The sequence below is a fragment of the Sesamum indicum genome, linkage group LG3, assembly GCF_000512975.1.
Source record: "Sesamum indicum cultivar Zhongzhi No. 13 linkage group LG3, S_indicum_v1.0, whole genome shotgun sequence".
NCBI lineage: Eukaryota > Viridiplantae > Streptophyta > Magnoliopsida > Lamiales > Pedaliaceae > Sesamum > Sesamum indicum.
The window spans coordinates 7,674,454-7,693,188 of NC_026147.1; the positions used below are offsets into that span (position 1 = coordinate 7,674,454).

Below are 18,735 nucleotides of genomic sequence, written 5' to 3' on the forward strand. Positions count from 1 at the left end.
ATTAAAATAAAAAAAATTAATAAAAAGTTTACTTTTAGTTTTATTGTAATTAATTAAAATTAAATAATACATTATAATTGTACAAATATATATATATATATATATATATATTATCATGTCATATAATTACAACATAATTATTATTTTCATAAATAAAAAACATTCCTATTTTTGTGTTTTAATATTTTCATAAATAAAAAAAATTTCATTTACAACATCAGAGACGGAAAATTTCTGTGGCTAAATTAAAGAAAAAATTAGCTATGGAAATACAGATGGAAATAACCTAGAAAATTAATTACCGCCATCCCAATATTTTAAGCAATCATTTAATAGTATTCGAGAGGATATAGAGACGGATATAGAGACGGATTATAACATATTTTAGCAAAATTATATATCCGTCTCTAAAATAAAAATTATTAATAATTTATCATTAAAAATGATAAAAACAGATTTCATTCCATCTCTAAAGTTTCGTCTCTGATACCCTATTTTCATGTAGTGATTCAAAAATTAATTTAATAACTCAATACTACGTTTAAATCAGAAAAATAAATTACTATAGAGATAGTTATATCAACATTCGTAGTACTCAAATCGACAACTTTTTAGGTTGAAAATTATGATCCTTTTGTAAAAGCAAGTGTATGGATTTTTTCCTTGAGATCCAAAAATGCGTCATCTTTTTTTCAAAATTGGAAAATTTTCTGAATTTCTATTTTCTTTTATTTATTTACAAATAAAGAGATTAATATAAATCTTGTTTAAAATCGACACTAGTCTCAATCTTATTATTTGAACAAATTTTTATTGGGTAATTAATCAATAAATTATACCTTATTGGCAAAAAAAATTTAAAACTCAAAATTAGTTGTATGATTGGATTTTTATCCATATTAGTACCCACGTGTATAAAACTATTTTTTTAAAAAAATAGATAATGTAATCACTCGTATATATTAGAATAAAAGATGTATATATTAATTAGAAAAAAAATTAATTAGAATAAATGAAGCAACACCATATCTGTGATGAATATATATATATATATATATATATATTAGAAATAACATGTTTTATTACAACACATCGAGATATATCCGCTGATACTTCTCTCCAAACATGTTTTTCTTACACAACAACACTCTCCTCCTCACTATTATTTACGGCCTTTTCCGGCCGTCGTGGTGGCTGTTGGTAGCATTGTCTCCGACAACTCTTCATGGTTGCATTGTCTCTGACAATTCTTCAAACAGAAAGGGTCAGTGATTCCAGTGCTCGTGCAGGTTATGTAACATTGCCTCAAACAAACAGCCACCGGATCATCTGCTCCTGCTACACAAGCAATGGTCACTGCCATCACCATCAACACAGACACAACACTCATCACCCCTTTGTTCTTCATTTTCTTATATATAATGTTTTTCTTCTTACAGTTTGTATATGTTTGTTGCATGCAGTGTGAGCGCATCCCTCATTTATATAGATTTTTCAAGAAAATAATATAGAAAGAAATTTCGGATATTATAAGTAGATTATTTAATTTGCAATTATTAATTGCTTGAATTTTTTTATGTAAATAATAATTTTCATATTATTCATATTGTTTTCTTTGATATTTTGTTATATATGAAAAATCTTAGTCTAATGAGTAGTAAGTAGTCATAAATTAATTATCTAATGGGTTCGATTGCATGTAAAGAATTATTTTATTATCTATTATTTATAGGATGGGGTCTTTTCACCAAATTGTGTAGTTTTGACTCGATCATGAATTTTCAGATTTTTTAGGGTTTTTTCTTTTTTAAATTTTTGTAGAAATTTCTTATTAATTACCATTATATACCATACTATTTTTAATTTTTGACTTTATAGGAATTTCCTATTAATTACTATTCAACATACTATATATGTTTATTAATTATTAACCAAATTAAACATGTTAATAATCTAAATGTTATTATTAATTGGATAAGTTAGTAAACTGAGTAATTAAATATTACCAAGTTTAATTATCAACACCATTTAAGTCTGATATGAGGGCCAGATATGTATAAGCATGCAAATCAAGGTAAAAGGAAACAAAAAGACTTACATGGATATATTTTTAATTTTGAAGTTGCAATTTGGATTTTCTTTTTGTATATTATTTATAGGGGTAATTACACTTCTATTATCTGAGATTTGGTGTACTTACAAATAGACCACCCATAATTTAAAAAATTATATCTAACATCTATAAAGTTTGTTCCGACTAACTAATAAGTCTATATGTTAGTTAAAGTTCACTGCATTTGCCATATTAGCAAAAAAACGTGGATAAAAATCTAAATTTACTCATAATTGAGTTATTATCAATTTATTGTCGGTCAAATAGATATTTTTATAATCAAATTATCCTCATACGTCTTCGCATGTTGATGAATGTGTGGAGGTATATTTTCACCGTTAAAATGGTAGTTTGGTTGGAAAAAATATTTTACCTGTAATAAGTCAATCGAGAGTAAATATCAATTTTCATTCAAACTTTTTATTAATATCAACAAATTCAGTAAATTTTAACTAACGGAATGATCTATTTGTTAGACGTACTAGATATAATTTTCCAAATTACAGGATGTTTATGCATAATTGCACCAAAACTCGGAAAAAGGGGATTGTGATACAAAAAATACACAAATTTAATAACAATTATAACTAAATATTAAATTAATACAAGAAAAAAAGAAAAAAACTTTCATTCCCTACGTGGTGAGGAATAGCTAATATCATGTACGGGGGATGACTAATCCCTAATCTAAGGGAATAAGTATTCCCTAACTTCTAACACACCAATCAAAATGTTGGAATGAACTTGGAAATGTGCATTCCCTTCTCATTCCATTCCTACGTACCAATCCCACCTTTCATAAACTCATAAAGATTTCACTTTTTCTAGGGTAGACAGGATTCGATGTGTATTATTTCAGTCATTTTGTCCTCAATATTCGAATTTTTAAATTTCAGTATAAAATTATCAAAATAAATTTGTACAGGACTAAAATTGTCATCCCATACTTACAGAACTAAAATTGCAATATCTCCGTATATATTCATATGCCAACAAACATATATCTAGCATAGATTAACTTTAAGGACAAAAAATTAAAAACTTATTTTTTTCGACACATCTAAAATTCCCAACTCATTTAAAATGGGATAACATAAGTAAAAATAACAAATTTTCGTCTCTGAAATTAGGATTTCCGTCTCTATAACAAATTAGCAACGGAAAAATCCGTCGCCGCAGTCCGTGGCTTAAAGCACTGTGGCTAAATTATTGGCGACGGACTATTCCATCTCAAATGCTGAGACCGAACATTTCCTTCGCTGATTCTGTTGACAAACAAGAAGAAAGTTTAAGTGTAATCCGTCTCTAATTCCATCGATAAAAAAAGAACTTCTGTCTCGAATCCGTCTCTAAAGGTAAAGTTATGTGTTTGTTTATTCCGTCTCTAATTCCTTCTCTGAAACGCATAAAATTTTACGTCTATAATCCGTCCCTAAAACCTTACAAATTTCCGTCTCTGATTCGGCCTCTAAACTTTCTAAATTTTTAGTCTCTGATCCGTCTTTAATTTTTTTGGTTTTTTTTTGGCAAATTTTTTAATTTATGTACCCAAATTAATATCTTGGTCATTATACCATCAAATACATTCAATCAATACCAAAATCTGAATTTTCCATACCTGAACAATAAATATTAAAAAAAAAGATACTCATAATACAACAACACTAATATAAACTAAGTCATAAACAACCAACAGAAAACATAAACTGATTACCTTTCCTGGAATGTTGTTGCTTCTGTTGTCCAGACCACCAGCAAATTGATGGTTTGTGTATCTCATATCTTGAAGTAATTTTCGAACTAATTTTTGTAGGTCTGCCTCCCTCTTCCAAGTCTCTTCCTCCTTCTTTTGAGCTTCTTCAAGAGCAATTTCAAGTAATTTTCTATGTTCTTCTTCTCGTCTTGAAAATTCTTCTTTCATTTTTGCAGCATTAGAGCGCATGTCCTCCACAACTTTTATTAACTCATTAATCTTCTAGTCAGATGCATTAAGAGTAGAACGGACTGAACTTGAACTTGTAGATGAGGAGCTACATCCAAATCAATATAAGCGTCCTTTAGAAGGACCTCCAGTGATATCATACCAAGTTGAGATATCGAATGAAGAATGTGAAGAAATATCAGTACAACCCGTTTTTGCAAGGTATTCTTTTTGTACAAGTACATTAGATACAAAGGAACATTTATGTAATAAAAGTCTAACAAAATTTCAGCATATCTACTAACCAATATTTAAATCCAATGACAAATTATACTTACACTAATTCTTTTGGACTTGTTGTCGATGAACTCCCCAATTCCTTTGTTCTTTCTATGGCATCTTTGAAATAACTCAAGATCAGTTACTTCTCTACCAAGTTCTTTTTCCTATAGTTTTCAAAATAATATTAATTCACATGTCAATAAATTGCGTAAATCCATTTTTTACTATGTTTAAATGCGCATCACTCCGATTCAAAAATCTCATGTTGTCGCATTTAGAGCATGGACATTTGATTTGTCCATTATTCAAAAATCGTGGGTTACCAAAGGCAAAGTTCAAGAACTCCTGATCAACCCTTGTTACAAATTCATTTAAAAGAAACCCATTATCATCCAAGCGCCTCCACATCCAACTACGGTCAATATTCATTATTCTGCAATTTTTAGCAATTTTAGATATACCACCATTCTTATATTGTTCAATAAAATTGTCCCTTTAAAAAATAACAGATAATTACAATTTCCTCTTAACTGTAAGTCATAGGACTAAATATAGAACATAACACGCTATGTTAGCAAAGCCAGGGGAAAAGATCTCATTTTCGGTCTACTAAAACTTTAACATTTTCAAATATTGAGGAAAAAGCTTAGTAAAATCCACAAATGTTTGTGTACAATCTTTTTCCTATTGTAATCTACACAAGATCCTGACTTATCACAAAATTAAATCCACCTCGAATGCATTTCTAGCTGGTATAAGCATAACCGAAAAAATACATAAAAAGAATAAAAACATAAAATAGCCGACCCAATCGCAAATGTAAAGTCCAGGCAAGCAAATCAACACTCACCGCAGACGATAGACTACAGAAATGAAGTCACATACAAAAATACTGATACATGAATAAAAAACGAACCTGGCTTAGATTTCTTAAAACTAATATAAATATGTTATCACGGCCCAAGGCAGAGTTGTGAATCAACCAAATCGTTCGTTTTTCAATTTACTTCAGCAAAAAAATGAATATTCTTATTAGAAGAACGTAGAGGTGTTCAATGAGGCATTTCAACAAACACTTTCAAACCATTCAAATTTCTTCTACAAATCGTAAAAAAAATTACAACGAAGAAAAATTACCTGACGTCGAAAAAAAGCTGTGTCAAACGCGTCGGAGCCGCCGCGAGGGAGAGAGTTAGAGATTGCTTTCTTCTTTCTTTTCTTCTTCGGCCGTGAGAGAGAGAGTTAGAGAAGATGCCGTGAGAGAGAGAGAGTTAGAGGAGGGGTAGTTGATGTTGAGTTAAGAGAGAAAGAGATTCATGACTTAAAATTAGGCAATTCTCCATATATATATATATATATATTGATATACTTTATATAAATTAAATAAATATTAAATATATTAGTTTCTTTATATAATTTAAATATAAATATGTTACATATAATATATAATATATATAGAATATATATATATATATATATAAATTTAATTTTTCAATGTGATTCGATTCAGTGAGTCTGTAATAAAAAAAATCATTTTGAACAGTTTAAAGTTATATAAAATATCAATTATTTGAAATAATGCAATTGGAATATATAAAAATATTTTGTAGCAGAGATTAATATATGTTCACAATCTGTAGTAAATTTATACATTTATAAATGTTAGTATTATATTGATTTAACTATCATCTTACATTGTTGAACATAGGTTAATCGGACCATCAAAATTCTCATCAAATCAAACCATTAGATATGATCATACTTACAGAAAAATACACTTGGTAAAGTTTTAGACTTATTGGATATATGGATGTCAAGATATCGTACTCAGAACATAAGAATAATCATTCAAGTCAGTGTATCGTAGAATCAGGCCATGTGATTTTAAATCAAATCGTCCGATATGATCTCATGGACACGGTCTTATATATATTTAAATTTAGTGTGAATCGAGTAACCATATTTTAAGATATCGTAATTATTAATTAAATTTTTTGATCTCATTATATATATAATAAAATAATAATTAAAATTATTCAACCATCACTATTACCATCCAAAATAAAATATATGATATTGATTAATAATTATAATATTTGGTCAGTTTTGATTATAGAATTGATCAAATATTAAATATAAAATGAAATATATAAAACATTCAAAAATAAAAATATATATAAAAAATAAAAAAAGTAGAAAAAGCTGTGAGCTTATGAACCGACAAAATTGAGCTCGACTCGGGCTCGAATTTTTCGAGCTCGAGTTGAGCTCAAAATCTTCGATGGTGAGAAAAAATATTAAGAGAAATGTGTTTTTTTTATTAAAATAAAAAGAATTAATAAAAAGTTACTTTAAGTTTTATTGTAATTAATTAAAATTAAATAATACATTATAATTATACAAATATATATATATTATCATGTCATAGAATTACAACTTAATTATTATTTTCATAAATAAAAGATATTCTTATTTTTGTGTTTTAATATTTTCATAAATAAAAAAGTTTCCATTTACAACATCATAGACGGAAATTTCCAGCTAAATTAAAGAAAAAATTAGCTACGAAAAATAGATGGAAATAACCAAGAAAATTAATTGCCGCCATCCCAATATTTTAAGCAATCATTTAATAGTATCAGAGGCGGATATAGAGACGGATTATAACATATTTTAGCAAAATTATATATCCGTCTCTAAAATAAAAATTATTAATAATTTATCATTAAAAATGATAAAGACAGATTTTATTCCGTCTCTAAAGTTCCGTCTCTAATACACTATTTTAATAACTCAATACTACGTTTAAATAGTTATATCCACATTCGTAGTACTCAAATCGACAACTTTTTAGGTTGAAAATTATGATCCTTTTGTAAAAGCAAGTGTATGGATTTTTTCCTTGAGATCCAAAAATGCGTCATCTTTTTTTCAAAATTGGAAAATTTTCTGAATTTCTATTTTCTTTTATTTATTTACAAATAAAGAGATTAATATAAATCTTGTTTAAAATCGACACTAGTCTCAATCTTATTATTTGAACAAATTTTTATTGGGTAATTAATCAATAAATTATACCTTATTGGCAAAAAAAATTTAAAACTCAAAATTAGTTGTATGATTGGATTTTTATCCATATTAGTACCCACGTGTATAAAACTATTTTTTAAAAAAAATAGATAATGTAATCACTCGTATATATTAGAATAAAAGATGTATATATTAATTAGAAAAAAAATTAATTAGAATAAATGAAGCAACACCATATCTGTGATGAATATATATATATATATATATATATATTAGAAATAACATGTTTTATTACAACACATCGAGATATATTCCCCGATACTTCTCTCCAAACATGTTTTTCTTACACAACAACACTCTCGTCCTCACTATTATTTACGGCCTTTTCCGGCCGTCGTGGTGACTGTTGGTAGCATTTTCTTCGACAACTCTTCATGGTTGCATTGTCTCTGACAATTCTTCAAACAGAAAGGGTCAGTGATTCCAGTGCTCGTGCAGGTTATGTAACATTGCCTCAAACAAACAGCCACCGGATCATCTGCTCCTGCTACACAAGCAATGGTCACTGCCATCACCATCAACACAGACACAACACTCATCACCCCTTTGTTCTTCATTCTCTTATATATAATGTTTTTCTTCATACAGTTTATATACAGTGTGAGCGCATCCCTCATTTATATAGATTTTTCAAGAAAATAATATAGAAAGAAATTTCGAATGTTATAAGTAGATTATTTAATTTGCAATTATTAATTGCTTGAATTTTTTTATGTAAATAATAATTTTCATATTATTCATATTGTTTTCTTTGATATTTTGTTATATATGAAAAATCTTAGTCTAATGAGTAGTAAGTAGTCATAAATTAATTATCTAATGGGTTCGATTGCATGTAAAGAATTATTTTATTATCTATTATTTATAGGATGGGGTCTTTTCACCAAATTGTGTAGTTTTGACTCGATCATGAATTTTCAGATTTTTTAGGGTTTTTTCTTTTTTAAATTTTTGTAGAAATTTCTTATTAATTACCATTATATACCATACTATTTTTAATTTTTGACTTTATAGGAATTTCCTATTAATTACTATTCAACATACTATATATGTTTATTAATTATTAACCAAATTAAACATGTTAATAATCTAAATGTTATTATTAATTGGATAAGTTAGTAAACTGAGTAATTAAATATTACCAAATCTAATTATCAACACCATTTAAGTCTGATATGAGGGCCAGATATGTATAAGCATGCAAATCAAGTTAAAAGGAAACAAAAAGAATTACATGGATATATTTTTAATTTTGAAGTTGCAATTTGAATTTTCTTTTTGTATATTATTTATAGGGGTAATTACACTTTTATTATCTGAGATTTGGTGTACTTACAAATAGACAACCCATAATTTAAAAGATTATATCTAAAATCTCTAAAGTTTGTTCCGACTAACTAATAAGTTTATATGTTAGTCAAAGTTCACTGCATTTGCCATATTAGCAAAAAAAAGTGGACAAATATCTAAATATATTCATGATTGAGTTATTGTCGATTTATTACAGGTTAAATATATATTTTTATAACCAAATTATCCTCATACGTCTTTGCATGTTAATGAATGTGTGGAGGTATATTTTCACCGTTAAAATGGTAGTTTGGTTGGAAAAAACGTTTTACCTGTAATAAGTCAATCGAGAGTAAATATCAATTTTCATTCAAATTTTTTATTAATATCAACAAATTCAGTGAATTTTAACTAACGGAATGGTCTATTTGTTAGAGGTACTAGATATAATTTTTCAAATTACAGAAAATTTATGTATAATTATACCAAAACTCAGAGAAAGGGGATTGTGATAAAAAAAATGCACAAATTTAATATCAACTATAATTAAATATTAAATTAATACAAGAAAAACAGAAAAAAAATACTTTTTTCACTCCCTACATGCTGGGGAATAGCTAATATCATGTACGGGGATGACTAATCCCTAATCTAAGGGAATAAGTATTCCTTAACTTCTAACACACCAATCAAAACGTAGAAATGAACTTGGAAATGTGCATTCCCTTCTCATTCCATTCCTACTTACCAATCCCACCTTTCGTGAATTCACAAAGATTTCACTTTTTCTAGACTAGACAGGATTCGATGTGTATTATTTCAGTCATTTTGTCCTCAATATTCAAATTTTTAAATTTCAGGATAAAATTGTCAAAATGAATTTGTACAGGACTAAAATTATCATCCCATACTTACAGAACTAAAATTGCAATTTCTCCGTACATATTCATATGCCAACAAACATATATCTAACATAGATTAACTTTAAGGACAAAAAATTAAGAACTTATTTTTTTTAACACATCTAAAATTCCCAACTCATTTAAAATGGAATAACATAAGTAAAAATAACAAATTTCCGTCTCTATAACAAATTAGCGACAAAAGAATCGGTCGCCGCAGTCTGTGGCTGAAAGCCCCGTGGCTAAATTATTAGCGACGGAAATATTCCGTCTCTAATTCTTAGATCGAACATTTCCGTCGCTGATTCCGTTGACAAACAAGAAGAAAGTTTAAGTGTAATCCATCTCTGATTTCCGTAGGCAATCCGTCTCTAATTCTGTCGATAAAAAAAGAACTTCCGTCTCTAATCCGTCTCTAAAGGTGAAGTATTTCTCTGTTAATTCCGTAATTCCGTCTCTAATTCCGTCTCTGAAACGTAGAAAATATTCCGTCTCTAATCCGTCTTTGAAACGCAGAAAATAATCCGTCTCTAAAACCTTATAAATTCCCGTCTCTAATCCGTCTCTGATTTGGCCTCTAAACTTTCAAAATTTTCCGTTTCTAATCCGTCTTTAATTTTTTTTGGTTTTTTTTGGCCAGATTTTTTGATTTCAGTACCCAAATTAATATCCTGGTCATTACACCATCAAATACATTCCATCAATACCAAAATCTGAATTTTCCAAACAAGAACAATAAATATTAACAAAAAAGATGCTCATAATACAACAACACTAATACAAACTAAGTCATAAACAACCAATAGAAAAAATAAACTAATTATCTTTCATGAAATGTTGTTGCTCCTGCTATCTATACCCACCAGCAAATTGATAGTTTGTGTATCACACATCTTAAAGTAATTTTTGAATTAATTATTGTAGGTCTGCCTCCCTCTTCCGAGCCTCTTTCGAGCTTTTTCAAGAGCAATTTGTTTGTTGATTCCGTCTCTAATCCCATCCCTGAAATGCAGAAAATATTCCGTCTTTAATCCGTCTCTAAAACCGTAAAAATTTCCGCCTCTAATCCGTCTCTAATTCGGCCTCTAAACTTTTAAAATTTTCCGTCTCTAATCCGTCTTTAGTCATGTTTGGTTTTTTTTGGGCAGATTTTTTAATTTCTGTACCCAAATTAATATCTTGGTCATCATAACATCACATACATTCCATCAATACCAAAATCTAAATTTTCCAAACAAGAACAATAAATATTAACAAAAAAGATACTCATAATACAACAACACTAATATAAACTAGGTTATAAACAACCAACAGAAAAAAATAAACTAATTATCTTTCCTGGAATGTTGTTGCTCCTACTGTCCAGACCCACCAGCAAATTGATGGTTTGTGTATCCCACATCTTGAAGTAATTTTCAAACTAATTCCTGTAGGTTTGCCTCTCTCTTCCGAGCCTCTTCCTCCCTCTTTTGAGCTTGTTCAAGAGAAATTTCAAGCAATTTTCTATTTTCTTCTTCTCGTCTTGAAAGTTCTTCTTTCATTTTTGTAGCATTAGAGCGCATGTCCTCCATGGCTTTTGTTAACTCATTAATCTTCTGGTCTGATGCATTAAGAGTAGAACTGACTGAACTTGAACTTGTAGATGAGGAGCTACATCCAAATCCATATAAGCGTCCTTTAGAAGGACCTCCAGTGATATCATACCAAGTTGAGATATCGAATGAAGACTGTGAAAAAATATCAATACAACTCATTTTTGCAAGGTAGTCTTACTGTGCAAGTACATTAGATACAAAGGAACATTTATGTAATAAAAGTCTAGCAAAATTTCTCAACATATATTCTAACCAATAATTAAATCCAATGACAAATTATACTTACACTAATTCTTTTGAATTTGTTGTCGATGAACTCTCCAATTCCTTTGTTCTTTCTATGGCATCTTCGAAATAACTCAAGATCAGTCACTTCTCTACCAAGTTCTTTTTTCTATAGTTTACAAAACAATATTAATTCACATGTCAATAAATTGCGTAAACCCATTTTTTACTGTGTAAATGTGCATCACTCCGATTCAAAATTCTTGTTTTGCTGCATGTAGAGCATGGACATTTGATTTGTCCATTATTAAGAAATTGTGGGTTACCAAAGACAAAGTTCAAATCCACAAATGTTTGTGTAAAAACTTTTTCCTATTGTAATCTACACAAGATCCCGACTTATCACAAAATTAAAACCACCTCAAATGCATTTCTAGCTGGTATAAGCATAACTGGAAAAATCAATAAAAAGAATAAAAACAAAAAATAGCCGACCCAATCGCGAATGTAAAGTCCAGGCAAGCGAATCAACACTCATCGCGGACAATAGACTAAAGAAACGAAGTCACATACAAAAATACTGATACATGAATCAAAAAAGAACCTGGCTTACATTTCTTAAAATAATACAAATATGCTATCACGGCCCGAGGCAGAGTTTTGAATCAGCCAAATCGTTCGTTTTTCAATATATTTCAGCAAAAAAATGAATATTTTGATTAGAAGAACATAGAGGTGTTCAATGAGACATTTCAACAAACACCTTCAAACCATTTAAATTTCTTCTACAAATTGTTAAAATAATTACAAGAAGAAAAATTACCTGACATCGAAAAAAAGCTATGTCGAAGGCGTCGGAGCCGCCGAGAGAGAGAGTGTTAGAGACTGCTTTCTTCTTTCTTTTCTTCTTGGATCGTGAGAGAGAGAGTCAGAGGAGATGCCGTGAGTGAGAGAGAGAGAGACAGAGACAGAGAGAGAGAGTTAGAGGAGGGGTAGTTGAGGTTGAGTTAATAGGGGAGAGAGAGAGAGAGGTTCATGACTTAAAATTAGGCAAGTCTCCATATATATATTTATATATTTATACATATATATATAATTTATATAAATTAAATAAATATTAAATATATTAGTTTCTTTATATAATTTAAATAGGCAAAATGTACTTTGGTCCTACTAGATAGGGTCATTCTCACTTTTGGTCCCACGCTTTACGTGTTCAATACTTGCAGTCCCAAAACCCTAATTTTTTAACACCTTTAGTCCCACTCCGTTAAAAACTGATGGAAATGGCACATGACTGTCACGTGGCGTTAGTTAGTTTTTAATTGGCACTGAAAACAGACTGCAATGCTTGTGTACAGTATTTGGAGGGAAATAATGGCGCAAAAGACGCATTTTTTTGCTATATATATATCCAAACAAACCCACAAACACCACACTACATTCTCATCTTTTTTTCAGAGGCCAAAAGATGTCACAAACATCTCAGAATTCTTCAAATACTGAATGCAATTGTCAGAAAGTTGGTCATTTGAGGACCTCATGGACAAATGACAACCCAGGTAGAAGGTTTTATACTTGTTTTTCAAGGAGAGGTAGAGGTGGATGCGGATTTTTTATGTGGTTTGATCCACCAATGTGCGTAAGAGCTACTATAATAATTCACGGTTTGTTGCGCTGATTGAATTTGCAAGAAGAAGAAATTCAAAAATTACGTCGAAGAAATCAAATTTTGATTTTTGTAATGGTTGGATTTTTTTTGTTGTTGTTATGCATGTTGGTAGCTTGAACATATAAGTTATTATGCATTATTTGATGTTCTTATATATTATTGGATGACCTTTTAGTAATGGTCAATTATGTGTAAAAGGACTAATGGATATGCCTGTTTTGCAAGTAATTATAGTTTATGTTGTGTTTAAATGTGTAAGGATAAATTCTGAAAGCAATAAAAATGGAAACTAAATTGCACAAAAGCAATAAATTAAATTGCAAAAAAACAACAAATGTACTCAAATGCATTGGTTTGACAAAAGTGACAAAAGTTTTCTTACAATATCTAACAATATTTTGTTCCTTGAAACTTCACAAATTTCCCTTGCCAATACAAGCAAGAAACATGATGCTATACAAACCAAAAACGGCTGCCAACAAGTCATAAAAAATCTGTTGCTATACAAGCCAAAATACTTATTGTCAATGCATCTCATTTTGCCTTCTTAGCTATTTTCTTCTTATTCTTTTTAGTTGCATCCAATGCTGCACTTAAGTTTGCCATTGTGACAAAATTCTTTCCTCCTATTGTGAGACAAGGGACTCCACTAACAGAAGATTGGTTCACTTTTGAGCATTGTGTAAAGTTGTGGAGCATGTGTTCACTTGTCTACAAAAAATCAGCTTAATGAGATGAACATGAATTAAGAAAAATGAGTTTAATGAGATGAACATAAAATTTTTTTTACCATTCCAGCGGTATTTGACTGAGAAGCTGCAAGATTTGGTCCATAGAATGACTCAATGAACATAGATCTTGTAAGTCTCCTTGACTGCACATAAAGTAACATTAGTTTCAACTACATAATTAATGGCACTACATTATATTTCAACTTACATCAGAATTTGCAGAAACTTGTTTCATTTGACCTTGCTTCATGGATTTTCTTGTGGACTTCCTTAAATAACATTAAATCAAAGTTAGTGATATCAATAATTGTTGGCTACATTAAATTAAATGACTTACAGTTTTTTGTGGGGCCTTTTCAATAACTGTTAGCTGCATGCTTGCCACGGATTGGTCCTTCTTCTTCCTTGCACATCCTTTTTTATTGTGGCATGTTTCTCCACAGTAATGACACTTCACTTTATATGGTTGCCTCTTCATTTTGGTGATCTGATTCCTTTGGCCTCTTGTCCTTTTTTTCCCTTTGTTAGCTGGCTCACCATACTCTAATCTTCTAGCTCGTGCAGGTCTTCCTGCACCCCTTCCAAAGTTGGGTGGAAGGCATGGGATAAGTCCACTTTTCTCCCAAAGATTAGGGCCATTAACAGGAAAAATTTCATTCTTATACACCTCAATGAAAGTTGCTACGCTATAGCAAGGATTAACAAAGTCCTTTGGCTCTAAGGATTGAGTACATATGGCACTCATTCCATGTTTGCATGGAATGCCTGTTAGATCCCATTTTCTGCATGTACAAGTGTGGTTTTGCAAATTGACAACATACCTAGCACCATCATAACAGGACACTTCATAATACCAATCATCTGACTTAATTGGTATACAATCAGCAGCTTTGTCAATGTTTTTTTCAACAATTTTTCTGATTTGAGGGCAGATTTTTTTGTCTTGCTATTTTTTTCTAGCCCTGTCTCTCAATTCTGAAATTCTATTCATTATCCATTCCCTGATCCATTCAAGCATCGTCATGATTGGTTTCTCTCTGGCCTCAAGAATGCTACCGTTAAATGTTTCACAAATGTTATTTAACAACATATCATACTTTGGAAAACAATTAAATAAGCCCTGCTCCAATGTGTTGGAGGCTTGTCACTAAGCCATTCAACCAATTTAGGATTTAGTTTAGCAAATTCCTCCATTCTGAAATTAAATTCACTCACTATTGTCGCCTTTGCAGCAATCCACAATGCTTTTTTAAAAGCTAAACCTCTAAATCCAACAGTTTTCATGTTGCCATACAAGTGCCTAACATAGAATCTATTATCTGCCCCAGGAAACACATATTCAAATGCAGGAAACAACCCTTTCTGTTTGTCACTAATAAAAGTGTATATGTCATCCCTTATAATATGCGAATCATCCTTTAACAATTCAAAGAACCATTGCCATGCTTCCCTAGTTTCTCCAGAAACCACAGCATAAGCCAAATACAAATTATTGTTTGGGTCAATAGAAATTGCAGTTAGCAAAACACCTCCATAGGGACCCTTTAGATGACACCCATCTACCCCTATCACAGGTCTACAACCAGATAAAAACCCTTGCCTCAAAGCATCAAAGCACACATAGAATTTAGAAAATTTTCTCTGCCCATCATCCCCATATGTCATTACCATCATCACTGTGGACCCAGGATTACTGCTTCTTAATTCTAATGCATAGTCCCACAAACAATCAAATTGATCTTCAGCTTTGCCTTCAATTTTGTCAGTTGCTTTTTACTTTGCTCTGTATGCTTGGTTTCTTGATACATGACACCTAAACATTCCTTTTAGGATCTGTTCTGAAAGCATCTTCATATTTGGTTGACAACCATTTGATATTCACATTCTTCACATTAAATGATCTAGCACATTTATGTGTTGGGTTATACTGTCTGATTCGGAATGTACTCTCTTCCCTTAATTTAAGGGCATGCATTCTCCATTGACACCCATCCCCTAGACACTTAATGTAAACTCTTCTTTTATCATTCTTGAATATTTTCAAACTCATCTTTGTACACACAGTATGACTGTGGATTGCCTCTCTTAGTTCTGTTTTATTACTAAATATCATCCCAATTTCAAAGTGAGATCATATTTGTTTCCAGAATTGAAAACATGATGAGGTTCTTTTTTCTCCTCATCAGAACCAGCAACAGAGTCAAAATCATCTCCACTTGAGCATACATCATCACCTGATGTTGTATCCTCTTTGTCAGATGATTCAACCTCCTCCTGACCACTTTTCTCATCCCCACAAGCATCTAAATCATCACCCTACCCATCATACTCAGAGTTCTCTAAACTATCACTCTCATCATCCCCTTTCCCTGCACTTACCCCATCATTATCATCACTTACCCCAATCTCATCATCATCACCTGCCCAGTACCCTCCCCCTCATTATCATCTGCATACATATCCACTAGTCTGCAAACCTCATCCCATTAAACTTCATTCAATTCAGAATCATTCCCATCATCCACTACTACCCCTTCCCTTTTTGGACATTTATTTGCATTTGTGGTTCAACATTAGGGTTTGAGGAACCAAGCTGACTATTTGGGGTTTCTACGCACTCCAGATACAACGTAAAAGTTCTGTTTTTAGGATTGTATGCTTCAGTAAATTTGACAATATCAGTTTGATACTTGAGTTGTGTAAATTTGTTCAAATGTAGTCTGTAAAATTGTTTAGGCCCCATGTAATCCAACTTCTCAGCAAGTTTGTTCAAGTACTCCACAGTAACATTAAATACATCCATAAAGTCAAACTTACTTTTAATCCCACCCACTTATTCAGGTTTAGAGCTACGAATAATTGAACCCCCATGATACATAATGATAGTGATAAAAAGTTCATTCCCTGAAAAATATAAAAAAAAAAAGAAAAATAAAAGAGCATGCATCAGAAAAAGGGACCACAATACACAACTAACACAATAATTTATCATCCTCAGAAACATAAAGCAACATTACACACACAACAACATGCCTTTATTCTGATAAACAAATGCATGGACCACATGCCTTTATTCTCATAAACCAAAAACAATAACATCGAGGGACAAAAAATATGTCTAAAAAACAACACACACAACAACATATGGACAAAAACAAACCCATTTGTCCTAAAAAATCAAAAACAATAACATCAGGGGACCACAAAATGTATCAAAAATAACACACAACAACATATTTCTCGTAAGACTTCGAAATTATTTTAACTACATTCCCCACAGCCTTGTTCCCAAATGACACAGCTTCAGTTGGATTAGGATATCGTTGAAATCGTAAAAAGAGTTTGCAAATTTACTAACCGTATTTCTCGTACTTAGGGTCTGAAAAATCGACGAGAGCTTGGTGCCTCAAGCTCATCTTCCTTCCGCCACTCTTTACTCCAAAAACTGGGATGATTTTTCGGTGGATTTGGGGAAAAGGGATTTGGGGGATTAGGGATTTTATTTTCTGGATTTGGGGAAAAGGGGAGAAGAACGTATTTTGCCTTCGTCTGAAATGACTTACCAGTTGACCAACATGGACCATACCAACTGACTAACGGCACGTGACAGTCACGTGCTATTTTCGTCAGTTTTTAACGGAGTGGGACTAAAGGTGTTAAACATTTAGGATTTTGGAACTGCAAGTGTTGAACACGTAAAGCGTGGGACCAAAAGTGAGAATCGCCCATTCTAGCGGGACCAAAAGTGAAATTTTTCCATTTAAATATAAATATGTTACATATAATATATAATATACATAGAATATATAATTAACAAAATTAAAATATATATATATATATATAAATTCGACTTTTCAATGTGATTCGATTCAGTGAGTCTGTAATAAAAAAATCATATTGAATAGTGTAAAGTTATATTATGATGTCATATAATTACAACTTAATTATTATTTTCATAAATAAAAAACATTCCTATTTTTGTGTTTTAATATTTTCATAAATAAAAAAATTTTCATTTACAACATCAGAGACGGAAATTTCCGTGGCTAAATTAAAGAAAAAATTAGCTACGGACGGAAATACAGATGGAAATAACCAAGAAAATTAATTGCCGCCATCCCAATATTTTAAGCAATTATTTAATAGTATCAGAGATGGATATAGAGAAGGATTATAACATATTTTAGCAAAATTATATATCCGTCTCTAAAATAAAAATTATTAATAATTTATCATTAAAATGATAAAGACAGATTTCATTCCGTCTCTAAGGTTCCGTTTCTGATACCCTATTTTCATGTAGTGATTCAAAAATTAATTTAATAACTCAATACTACGTTTAAATGAGAAAAATAAATTACTATAGAGATAGTTATATCTACATTCGTAGTACTCAAATCGACAACTTTTTAGGTTGAAAATTATGATCCTTTTGTAAAAGCAAGTGTATGGTCTCAATCTTATTATTTGAACAAATTTTTATTGGGTAATTAATCAATAAATTATACCTTATTGGCAAAAAGAATTTAAAACTCAAAATTAGTTGTATGATTGGATTTTTTCCATATTAGTACCCACGTGTATAAAACTATTTTTTTAAAAAAATAGATAATGTAATCACTCGTATATATTAGAATAAAATATGTATATATTGATTAGAAAAAAAATTAATTAGAATAAAAGAAGCAACACCATATCTATGATGAATATATATATATATATATATATATATTAGAAATAACATGTTTTATTACAACACATCGAGATATATCCCCCGATACTTCTCTCCAAACATGTTTTTCTTACACAACAACACTCTCCTCCTCACTATTATTTACGGCCTTTTCCTGCCGTCGTGGTGGCTGTTGGTAGCATTGTCTTTGATAACTCTTCATGGTTGCATTGTCAAAAGTG

General features: G+C 30.6%; 1 protein-coding gene and 1 long non-coding RNA gene across 13 annotated transcripts; both read right to left on the reverse strand.

Moving 5' to 3' along the window:
• Window positions 1,080–5,625, reverse strand: LOC105157601. Of its 6 annotated transcripts, none has more exons than XR_002286714.1 (4): window positions 5,454–5,625; window positions 4,373–4,433; window positions 3,828–4,143; window positions 1,080–1,338 (listed from the first exon to the last, which is right to left on the reverse strand). It is a non-coding gene; the product is annotated as an uncharacterized LOC105157601 (long non-coding RNA). The 6 variants fall into 6 exon arrangements; XR_002286713.1 differs by having other exon boundaries at window positions 4,373–4,480; XR_847455.2 differs by lacking the exon at window positions 4,373–4,433 and having other exon boundaries at window positions 1,080–1,335.
• On the reverse strand, window positions 7,687–12,429 carry LOC105157602. Of its 7 annotated transcripts, none has more exons than XM_011074012.2 (3): window positions 12,242–12,429; window positions 11,480–11,540; window positions 10,299–11,248 (listed from the first exon to the last, which is right to left on the reverse strand). In XM_011074012.2, exons 1-3 carry the CDS (start codon window positions 12,246–12,248, stop codon window positions 11,014–11,016), a joined length of 303 nt encoding a protein of 100 aa, XP_011072314.1. In that variant the 5' UTR covers window positions 12,249–12,429; the 3' UTR covers window positions 10,299–11,013. The 7 variants fall into 7 exon arrangements, 1 of the variants encoding a protein (XP_011072314.1); XR_847458.2 differs by having other exon boundaries at window positions 10,300–11,248; window positions 11,480–11,587; XR_002286746.1 differs by having other exon boundaries at window positions 10,304–11,325.